Genomic DNA, 11,974 nt, shown 5'->3' with positions numbered 1-11,974 from the left:
CATGGGGACAGCATGGGGACATCATGGGGACATGGGGACATCATGGGACACGCGGAGCGGCCTGGCCGAGCTGCACCCGGACGTGTTCGCGGTGACACCGCGGTGAGGGGGGACATGGGGACATGGGACACCATGGGGACACCATGGGACATGGGGACATCATGGGGACATGGGGACATGGGGACATCATGGGACACGCGGAGCGGCCTGGCCGAGCTGCACCCGGACGTGTTCGCGGTGACACCGCGGTGAGCGGGGACATGGGGACACCATGGGGACATGGGGACATCATGGGGACATGGGGACATGGGGACATGGGGACATCATGGGACACGCGGAGCGGCCTGGCCGAGCTGCACCCGGACGTGTTCGCGGTGACACCGCGGTGAGGGGGGACATGGGGACATGGGGACACCGTGGGGACATGGGGACATCATGGGGACATGGGGACATGGGGACACCATGGGGACATCATGGGACACGCGGAGCGGCCTGGCCGAGCTGCACCCGGACGTGTTCGCGGTGACACCGTGGTGAGCAGGGACATGGGGACACCATGGGGACATCATGGGGACACCATGGGGACATGGGGACATCATGGGACACCCAGAGCGGCCTGGCCGAGCTGCACCCGGACGTGTTCGCGGTGACGCCGCGGTGAGCGGGGGGACCATGGGGACATGGGGACACCATGGGGACAGGGGGACATCATGGGGACATGGGGACACCATGGGACACCCGGAGCGGCCTGGCCGAGCTGCACCCAGACGTGTTCGCGGTGACACCGCGGTGAGCGGGGACACCATGGGGACACCATGGGGACATCATGGGGACATCATGGGGACATGGGGACACCGTGGGGACATGGGGACATGGGGACACCATGGGGACATGGGGACACCATGGGGACATCATGGGGACATCATGGGGACATGGGGACACCGTGGGGACATGGGGACATGGGGACACCATGGGGACACCATGGGGACATCATGGGGACATGGGGACACCGTGGGGACGTGGGGACATGGGGACACCATGGGGACATGGGGACATCATGGGGACACCATGGGGACACCATGGGGACATCATGGGGACATCATGGGACACGCGGAGCGGCCTGGCCGAGCTGCACCCGGACGTGTTTGCGGTGACACCGTGGTGAGCAGGGACATGGGGACACCATGGGGACATCATGGGGACATCATGGGGACATGGGGACACCGTGGGGACGTGGGGACATGGGGACACCATGGGGACATGGGGACATCATGGGGACACCATGGGGACACCATGGGGACATGGGGACATCATGGGACACGCGGAGCGGCCTGGCCGAGCTGCACCCGGACGTGTTCGCGGTGACACCGCGGTGAGCGGGGGACACGGGGGGACCGCGGGGACACAGGGACCGCACAGGGACACTGAGACCCGTGGGGACACCTGGGGACACCTGGAACCACAGGGACCGCACAGGGACACCGGGACCTGTGGGGACACCTGGGGACACCTGGAACCACAGGGACACCACGGGGACACCCAGACTTATGGGGACACCAGGACCCGCAGGGACACCTGGGGACACCACGGGGACACCTGGACCCGCAGGGATCGCATAGGGACACCAGGACCTCGGGGACACCCAGACCCGGAGGGACACCAAGGGGACACCACGGGGACACCCGGACCAATGGGGACACCTGGGGGCACGGGGACACCATGGGGACACCTGGACCCGCAGGGATCGCATAGGGACACCAGGACCTCGGGGACACCCAGACCCGGGGGGACACCAAGGGACACCACGGGGACACCCGGACCAATGGGGACACCTGGGGGCACGGGGACACCATGGGGACAGCTGGGGACACCACGGGGACACCTGGGGACACAGGGACCGCACGGGGACAGCGGGACCTCGGGGGACACCCAGACCCGGGGGGACACCACGGGGACATGGGGACACCACGGGGACACCTGGACCCACGGGGACCCCAGAGACACCCCCGCAGAGCCCCCACCTCGTCCCTACGGCCGCTTGGGGACCCTCCCGGCCCCCCAGGCCACCCCAGGGCCCCCTGGGGACCCCCCTGTCCCCATGTCCCGCCTCCCCTGTCCCATGTCCCCCCCCACCGTGTCCCCATGCTCCCGTGGGGACCCCGTGTCCCTCCCCGCAGTCTGGACGTGCTCCACGCCGTGGTCACCTGGCAGAAGAACTACAAGCGCATCGTGAGTCCCCCACGTGTCCCCGTGTCCCCTCCGTGTCCCCTCCGCGTCCCCTCTGTGTCCCCGCGTCCCCCTCGTGTCCCCTCCGCATCCCCGTGTCCCCTCTGCATCCCCTCTGCGTCCCGCTGTGTCCCCATGTCCCCTCCGCATCCCCGAGTCCCCCCCGTGTTCCCTCTGTGTCCCCTTCTGTCCCCATGTCCCCATGTCCCCTCTGTGTCCCCTCCACGCCCCCATGTCCCCCTGCGTCCTTGTGTCCCCTCTGCATCCCCGTGTCCCCCCCGTGTCCCCTCCACGCCCCCCCCATGTCTCCCCCGTGTCCCTGTGTCCCCTTTCTGTCCCCGCATCCCCTCCGTGTCCCCTTTGTGTCCCCTCCAGGCCCCCATGTCCCCCCACATGTCCCCGTATCCCCCCCATGTCCCTCCATGTCCCTGTGTCCCCGTGTCCCTCACCGTGTCCCCATGCACCTTCATGTCCCCGTGTCCACCCACATCCCCGTGTCCCCGTGTCCCTCCATGTCCCCATGTCCCCTCCATGTCCCCATGTCCCTCCATGTCCCCGTGTCCCTCCATGTCCCCATGTCCCCGTGTCCCCCCCACATCCTGATGTCCTTCCACGTCCCCGTGTCCCCCGTGTCCCCGTGTCCCTCCACGTCCCCATGTCCCCACGTCCCTCCACGTCCCCGTGCCCCCCCCATATCCCCCCCACATCCCCGTGTCCCTCCATGTCCCTGTGTTCTCCGGTGTCCCCACGTCCCCGTGTCCTTGTGTCCCCCCCGTGTCCCCACGTGTTCCCGTGTCCCTCCACGTCCCCATGTCCCCACGTCCCTCCACGTCCCCGTGTCCCCCCCATATCCCCCCCACATCCCTTGTCCCTCCATGTCCCCGTGTCCCTGTGTCCCCCCCGTGTCCCCACGTCCCCATGTCCCTGCAGGTCCCTGTGTCCCCCCCAGGTCCCTGTGTCCCTTCATGTGCCTGTGTCCCCCCTGTGTCCCCATGTCCCTCTACATTCCCGTGTCCCCCCATGTCCCCGTGTCCCCCCATGTCCCCGTGTCCCCCCATGTCCCTGTGTCCCCCCATATCCCTCCATGTCCCCGTGTCCCCCCCATGTCCCTGTGTCCCCCCATATCCCCCCATGTCCCCGGGTCCCCCCATGTCCCTGTGTCCCCCCATATCCCTCCATGTCCCCGTGTCCCCCCCATGTCCCTGTGTCCCCCCATATCGCTCCATGTCCCTGTGTCCCCCCCATGTCCCTGTGTCCCCCCATATCCCTCCATGTCCCCGTGTCCCTCCATGTCCCTGTGTCCCCGCCATGTCCCTGTGTCCCCCCATATCCCTCCATGTCCCTGTGTGCCCCCATGTCCCTCCATGTCCCCGTGTCCCCACGTGTCCCCACGTGTCCCCGTGTCCCCGCAGAGCCACGCGCGGGTGAAGACGCGGGCCGAGGTCCGGGGGGGCGGCCGGAAGCCCTGGCGCCAAAAGGGAACGGGAAGAGCCCGGCACGGGAGCATCCGCTCCCCTATATGGAGAGGAGGTGAGCGGGAATACCGGGAATACCGGGAATAGCGGGAATGGGAGCGGCACGGGAGCATCCGGTCCCCTATATGGAGAGGAGGTGAGCGGGAATACCGGGAATAACGGGAATGGGAGCGGCACGGGAGCATCCGCTCGCCTATATGGAGAGGAGGTGAGCGGGAATACCGGGAATACCGGGAATGGGAGCGGCACGGGAGCATCCGCTCGCCTATATGGAGAGGAGGTGAGCGGGAATACCGGGAATAGCGGGAATGGGAGCGGCACGGGAGCATCCGCTCGCCTATATGGAGAGGAGGTGAGCGGGAATACCGGGAATAACGGGAATGGGAGCGGCACGGGAGCATCCGGTCCCCTATATGGAGAGGAGGTGAGCGGGAATACCGGGAATACCGGGAATGGGAGCGGCACGGGAGCATCCGGTCCCCGATCTGGAGAGGAGGTGAGTGGGAATACCGGGAATACCGGGATGGGAGCGGCACGGGAGCATCCGCTCCCCCATCTGGAGAGGAGGTGAGCGGGAATACCGGGAATAGCGGGAATGGGAGCGGCACGGGAGCATCCGCTCCCCTATATGGAGAGGGGGTGAGCGGGAATACCGGGAATACCGGGAATGGGAGCGGCACGGGAGCATCCGCTCCCCGATATGGAGAGGAGGTGAGCGGGAATACTGGGAATAGCGGGAATGGGAGCGGCACGGGAGCATCCGCTCTCCCATATGGAGAGGAGGTGAGCGGGAATACCGGGAATGCCGGGAATGGGAGCGGCACGGGAGCATCCGCTCTCCCATCTGGAGAGGAGGTGAGCGGGAATACCGGGAATAGAGGGAATGGGAGCGGCGCGGGAGCATCCGGTCCCCGATCTGGAGAGGAGGTGAGCGGGAATACCGGGAATAGCGGGAATGGGAGCGGCACGGGAGCATCCGCTCCCCTATATGGAGAGGAGGTGAGCGGGAATACCGGGAATACCGGGAATGGGAGCGGCACGGGAGCATCCGCTCCCCGATCTGGAGAGGAGGTGAGCGGGAATACCGGGAATAGCGGGAATACCGGGATGGGAGCGGCACGGGAGCATCCGCTCCCCGATATGGAGAGGAGGTGAGCGGGAATACCGGGAATACCGGGAATGGGAGCGGCACGGGAGCATCCGCTCCCCTATATGGAGAGGAGGTGAGCGGGAATACCGGGAATAGCGGGAATGGGAGCGGCACGGGAGCATCCGCTCCCTCATCTGGAGAGGAGGTGAGCGGGAATACCGGGAATAGCGGGAATGGGAGCGGCACGGGAGCATCCGCTCCCCTATATGGAGAGGAGGTGAGCGGGAATACCGGGAATAGCGGGAATGGGAGCGGCACGGGAGCATCCGCTCCCTCATCTGGAGAGGAGGTGAGCGGGAATACCGGGAATAGCGGGAATGGGAGCGGCACGGGAGCATCCGGTCCCCTATATGGAGAGGAGGTGAGCGGGAATACCGGGAATAGCGGGAATGGGAGCGGCACGGGAGCATCCGCTCTCCCATATGGAGAGGAGGTGAGCGGGAATACCGGGAATGCCGGGAATGGGAGCGGCACGGGAGCATCCGCTCTCCCATATGGAGAGGAGGTGAGCGGGAATGCCGGGAATGCCGGGAATGGGAGCGGCACGGGAGCATCCGCTCCCCTGTGTGGAGAGGGGGTGAGCAGGAATAACGGGAATAGCGGGATAGGAACAGCGGCACGGGAGCATCCGCTTGCCCATCTGGAAAAGAGGTGAGCGGGAATAACAGGAATAACGGGAATAACGGGATGGGAGCGGGAATGGCGGGATGGGAGCGGGAACAGTGCAAAAAGAGAGCAGCAGGATGGGAGCGGGAATGGAAGGATGGGAGTGGGAATGGGAAGATGGGAGAGGGAGCGGTGGAATGCAAGTGGTGGGATGGGAGTGGGAATGGAGAGATTGGAGTAGTGGGATGGGAGTGGGAATGGAAGGATGGGAGCGGGAATGGCGGGATGGGAGAGGGAACAGTGGAATGCAAGTGGCGGGATGGGAGTGGGAATGGAGGGGTGGGAGCAGGAACAGCGGGATACAAGTGGGAACGGCGGGATGGGAGAGGGTATGGAGGAATGGGAGAGGGAGCAGTGGGATGGGAGCGGGAATGCAAGGGTGGGAGCGGGAATGCAAGGATGGGAGCGGGAACGGCAGGATGGGAGAGGGAGCAGCAGGATGTGAACGGGAGCAGCGGGAGCGGCTCCATCCCGGCGGCGTTCCCGCTCATCCCGGCGGCGTTCCCGCTCATCCCGCGGCGTTCCCGCTCATCCGGCGGCATTCCCGCTCATCCCGCGGCGTTCCCGCTCATCCCGCGGCGTTCCCGCTCCGCAGGCGGCATCGCGCACGGCCCGCGCGGCCCCACCAGTTATTTCTACATGCTGCCCATGAAGCTGCGGGCGCTGGGGCTCAAGGTGGCCCTCACCGTGAAGCTCATGCAGGTGGGCGGCATTCCCGGGAATGCCGGGATCCCGGCACGGAGCCTCCTGGGAATGCCGGGATCCCGGTGTGGAGCCTCCCAGGAAGCCGGGATCCCGGCGGGTGGGCGGGATCCATGGTGCGCGGAGCCTCTCGGGAATGCCGGGATCCCAGCGCAGACCCTCCTGGGAATGCCAGGATCCCGGTGTGGAGCCTCCCGGGAACACTGGAATCCCGGCGCAAGGAGCCTCCTGGGAACACCGGGATCCCGGCACGGAGCCTCCCGGGAATGCCGGGATCCCGGTGCGGAGCCTCCTGGGAATGCCGGGATCCCGGCGGGTGGGCGGGATCCACGGTGCGCGGAGCCTCTCGGGAACACCAGGATCCCGGTGCGGAGCCTCCTGGGAATGCCGGGATCCCGGTGTGGAGCCGCTCGGGAACACCGGGATCCCGGTGCGGAGCCTCCTGGGAATGCTGGGATCCCGGTGTGGAGCCGCTCGGGAACACCAGGATCCCGGTGCGGAGCCTCCTGGGAATGCCGGGATCCCGGTGTGGAGCCGCTCGGGAACACCAGGATCCCGGTGCGGAGCCTCCTGGGAATGCCGGGATCCCGGTGTGGAGCCGCTCGGGAACACCAGGATCCCGGTGCGGAGCCTCCTGGGAATGACGGGATCCCGGTGTGGAGCCGCTCGGGAACACCAGGATCCCGGTGCGGAGCCTCCTGGGAATGCCGGGATCCCGGTGTGGAGCCGCTCGGGAACACCGGGATCCCGGTGCGGAGCCTCCTGGGAATGCTGGGATGCCGGTGTGGAGCCGCTCGGGAACACCGGGATCCCGGTGCGGAGCCTCCCGGGAAGCCGGGATCCCGGCGGGTGGGTGGGATCCACGGTGCGCAGAGCCTCTTGGGAACGCCGGGATCCTGGCGCGGAGCCTCCCGGGAATGCCAGGATCCCCGGCATGCGGAGCCTCCCTGGAATGCCGGGATCCCAGTGTGGAGCCTCCTGGGAATGCCGGGATCCCGGCATGCAGAGGCTCCCGGGAACGCCGGGATCCCGACGGGTGGGCAGAATCCACGGTGCGCGGAGCCTCTCGGGAATGCCGGGATCCCGGCGCGGAGCCTCCTGGGAATGCCGGGATCCCCGGCACGCGGAGCCTCCCTGGAATGCTGGGATCCCGGCGCAGAGCCTCCCGGGAATGCCAGGATCCCCGGCATGCGGAGCCTCCTGGGAATGCTGGGATCCCCGGCATGCGGAGCCTCCCTGGAATGCCGGGATCCCCAGCATGCAGAGCCTCCCTGGAATGCCAGGATCCCGGCACGCGGAGCCTGCCGGGAATGCCGGGATCCCAGCGTGGAGCCTCCTGGGAATGCCGGGATCCCGGCGTGCAGAGGCTCCCGGGAACGCCAGGATACCGGCGCGTGGAGCCTCCTGGGAACGCTGGCGCGCGGAGCCTCCCAGGAATGTCGGGATCCTGGCACGTGGAGCTTCCCGGGAATGTCAGGATCCCGGCGCGCGGAGCCTCCCGGGAATGCTGGGATTCCCGGCGTGGAGCCTCCCGAGAATGCTGGGATCCCGCGTGCAGAGCCTCCGGGGATCCTGGCACGTGGAGCTTCCCGGGAATGCCGGGATCCCGGCGCGCGGAGCCTCCTGGGAATGCTGGGATCCCGGCGCGGAGCCTCCCGGGAATGCTGGGATCCTGGCGCAAGGAGCCTCCCGGGAACGCTGGGATCCACGCGCGCGGAGCCTCCCGGGAATGCCGGGATCCACGCCGGGCTCTTCCCGCCTCCAGGACGACCTGCACGTGGTGGAGAGCCTGGAGCTTCCCACTCCGGATCCGCGGTACCTGCTGGAGCTGGCCCGGCACCGGCGCTGGGGGGAATCCCTGCTCATCGTGGACGTGTGAGCGGCGCTGCGTTCCGTGTGGGATTCCGTGTGCTCCACGTGTGCTCCCGTGTGCTTCCATGTGCATCCGTGTGCTTCCATGTGTGCATCCATGTGCTCCCGTGTGTGCTCCCTGTGTTCCTGGGTGCTCCCATGTGTTTCCCTGTGTTCCGTGTGTGCTCCATGTGTGCTAACGTGTGCTTCATGTGCTCCCGTGTGTGCTCCATGTGCTCTGTGTGCTTCCATGTGTGATCCCGTATGTTCCGTGTACTCCTGTGTGTGCTCCCATGTGCTCCCGCGTGCGCCGAGTGTGCTTCCATGTGCTCCATGTGCGTTTCCACCTGCTCCACGTGCCTTTCCATGTGCTCCATGCATTTCCACATGTTCCATGTGCGTTTCCACGTGCTCCATGTGTGTTTCCACGTGCTCCATGTGTTTCTACGTGCTCCATGTGTTTCCATGTGTGTTTCCACGTGCTCCATGTGCATTTCCATGCCCTCCACATGCGTTTCTACGTGTTTCGTGCATTTCCACATGCTCCATGTGCGTTTCCATGTGCTCCGTGTGTTTCCACATGCTCCATGCATTTCCACATGTTCCATGTGCGTTTCCACGTGCTCCATGTGCGTTTCCACACGCTCCATGTGCATTTCCACATGCTCCATGTGCATTTCCACGCGTTCCATGTGTGTTTCCACGTGCTCCATGTGTGTTTCCACATGCTCCATGTGTTTCCACGCGTTCCACGTGCATTTCCACCTGCTCCATGTGCGTTTCCACGTGCTCCACGTGCATTTCCACATGCTCCACGTGCATTTCCACATGCTCCATGTGCATTTCCACGCGTTCCATGTGTGTTTCCACATGCTCCATGTGCGTTTCCACATGCTCCATGTGCATTTCCACGCGTTCCATGTGTGTTTCCACATGCTCCATGTGCGTTTCCACATGCTCCATGTGCGTTTCCATGTGTTCCATGCATTTCCACATGCTCCATGTGTGTTTCCACGTGCTCCATGCGTTTCCACATGCTCCATGTGTTTCCACATGTTCCATGTGCGTTTCCATGCGCTCCATGCGTTTCCACATGCTCCATGTGTTTCCACATGCTCCATGTGTGTTTCCACGTGCTCCATGTGTTTCCATGTGCTCCATGCATTTCCACATGCTCCATGTGTGTTTCCACGTGCTCCATGCGTTTCCATGTGTTCCATGCATTTCCACATGCTCCATGTGTGTTTCCACGTGCTCCATGCGTTTCCACATGCTCCATGTGTTTCCACATGTTCCATGTGCGTTTCCATGCGCTCCATGCGTTTCCACATGCTCCATGCGTTTCCACATGCTCCATGTGTTTCCACATGTTCCATGTGCGTTTCCATGCGCTCCATGCGTTTCCACATGCTCCATGTGTTTCCACATGCTCCATGTGTGTTTCCACATGCTCTATGCGTTTCCACATGCTCCATGCATTTCCACATGTTCCATGTGCGTTTCCACGTGCTCCATGTGCGTTTCCACATGCTCCATGTGCATTTCCACGCGTTCCATGTGTGTTTCCACGTGCTCCATGTGTGTTTCCACATGCTCCATGTGCATTTCCACATGCTCCATGTGTTTCCACGCGTTCCACGTGCATTTCCACCTGCTCCATGTGCGTTTCCACGTGCTCCACGTGCATTTCCACCTGCTCCATGTGCGTTTCCATGTGCTCCATGCATTTCCACATGCTCCATGTGCATTTCCACGCGTTCCATGTGTGTTTCCACATGCTCCATGTGCGTTTCCACATGCTCCATGTGCATTTCCACGCGTTCCATGTGTGTTTCCACATGCTCCATGTGTGTTTCCACGTGCTCCACGTGCGTTTCCACATGCTCCATGTGCGTTTCCATGTGTTCCATGCATTTCCACATGCTCCATGTGTGTTTCCACGTGCTCCATGCGTTTCCACATGCTCCATGTGTTTCCACATGTTCCATGTGCGTTTCCATGCGCTCCATGCGTTTCCACATGCTCCATGTGTTTCCACATGTTCCATGTGCGTTTCCATGCGCTCCATGCGTTTCCACATGCTCCATGTGTTTCCACATGCTCCATGTGTGTTTCCACATGCTCTATGCATTTCCACATGCTCCATGCATTTCCACATGTTCCATGTGCGTTTCCACGTGCTCCATGTGCGTTTCCACGCGTTCCATGTTTTTCCACGTGCTCCATGTGCGTTTCCATGTGCTCCATGTGTTTCCATGTGCGTTTCCACACGCTCCATGCGTTTCCACGTGCTCCATGCGTTTCCACATGCTCCATGTGCATTTCCACATGCTCCATGTGCATTTCCACGCGCTCCATGCGCGTCTCCCTGCCCTCCGCGCGCATTCCCGCCTGCTTCCCGCTCTTCCCCACGCTTCCCGCTTCCCTCCGCAGCCACGACCCTCCGGAAAACATGGCAGCAGCGGCGGCCGCGCTCAAGACGGTGACGCTCATCCCGGCGCTAGGTGAGCTCCGCGGGATGCGGAATTCCGGAGTCGGAGCGGCCGGAGCGCTCCGTGTCCGCGTTCCCGCAGGTCTCAACGTGCACAGCATGCTGAAGCACCAGACGCTCATCCTGACCTTGGATACCGTGGAATTCCTGGAGGAAAAGCTGCTCTGGCAGGATGCCCGCTTCACTCCGCTCTATCCCTTCTCCATGCCCTACCGGGACTTTCCATAGCCGGGATGCGCTGTGGGATACTGGGATAATAAAGCCGGGGAATGCGTGCGGAGCGTGTCCGTTCCACGCGGGGCGGCATTCCCCAAATCCCAGGGGGTTGCGCATGGATTATCCGGCTCTGGAGCGCGGGGAAAGTGCCGGGCGGCTTCCTGGCGCTCGCGTGGCCGGGATCGGCTCCGTTGGGAAGTTCCGCTGCCGGATGGGCAGCGTCGGGCGCGCGCGTTCCCCGGAATGCCGGCGTGCTCCCGGGATCGCCGGGGCGGATAAACAGGAGGCACCGGGAAGGAAGGAGCCTCTTTCCGTGGGCGGCTCCGCTCCCGGCTCCACTCCCGGTGCTCCGCAGGGCTGGATCCTGCTCCAGAATGTGTCCTGGGGCAGGGACAGATCCTGGAACAGGGACAGATCCTGGGAGAGGGACAGATCCTGGAACAGGGAAAGATCCTGGGACAGGGATGGATCCTGGGGCAGGGACAGATCCTGGAACAGGGACAGATCCTGGGGCAGGGACAGATCCTGGGAGAGGGAAAGATCCTGGGACAGGGACGGATCCTGGGACAGGGAAAGATCCTGGGACAGGGACGGATCCTGGGACAGGGACGGATCCTGGGGCAGGGACAGATCCTGGGACAGGGATAGATCGTGGAACAGGGATATGTCCTGCTCTAGGGCTGGCTCCTGCTCCGGAACATGTCCTGGATCAGGGATATATCCTGGAGCAGGGATAGATCCTGCTCCAGGGCCCGGCTCCTGCTCCAGAACATGTCCTGGAGCAGGGATATATCCTGGGACAGGGACAGATCCTGGGACAAGGACAGATCCTGTGACAGGGATAGATCCTGGGACAACGATAGATCCTGGAACAGGGAAAGATCCTGGGACAGGGACAGATCCTGGGGCAGGGATAGATCTTCGGACAGGGACCAATCCTAGGACAGGGATAGATCCTGGGACAGGGACAGATCCTGGGACAGGGATATATCCTGGGGCAGGGATATATCCTGCTCCAGGGCCAGATCCTGTTCCAGAACATGTCCTGGATCCGGGATATATCCTGGAGCAGGGATATATCCTGCTCCAGGGCCCAGCTCCTGCTCCAGAACATGCCCTGGGACAGGGACAGATCCTGGGACAGGGATAGATCCTGGAACAGGGAAAGATCCTGGGACAGATCCTGGGGCAGGGATA

At 63.7% G+C, this 11,974-nt stretch overlaps 1 protein-coding gene across 1 annotated transcript; it reads left to right on the top strand.

Annotated features, from left to right (window-relative positions):
* Positions 1–31: 31 nt before the first annotated feature.
* On the top strand, positions 32–10,789 carry LOC148591405 (large ribosomal subunit protein uL4m-like). Its single transcript, XM_088537641.1, has 7 exons — positions 32–102; positions 2,178–2,229; positions 3,639–3,756; positions 6,113–6,219; positions 7,985–8,094; positions 10,504–10,574; positions 10,644–10,789. The coding sequence occupies exons 1-7, from the start codon at positions 32–34 to the stop codon at positions 10,787–10,789; spliced, it is 675 nt and encodes a 224-aa protein (XP_088393767.1).
* Positions 10,790–11,974: the final 1,185 nt, after the last annotated feature.

The sequence above is a fragment of the Tinamus guttatus genome, unplaced genomic scaffold (genome assembly GCF_059628265.1).
Source record: "Tinamus guttatus ecotype Peru unplaced genomic scaffold, ASM5962826v1 Tinamus_guttatus_pri_ptg000830l, whole genome shotgun sequence".
Taxonomy (NCBI): Eukaryota; Metazoa; Chordata; class Aves; order Tinamiformes; family Tinamidae; genus Tinamus; species Tinamus guttatus.
This window is presented reverse-complemented; position numbering and strand designations above follow the sequence as displayed.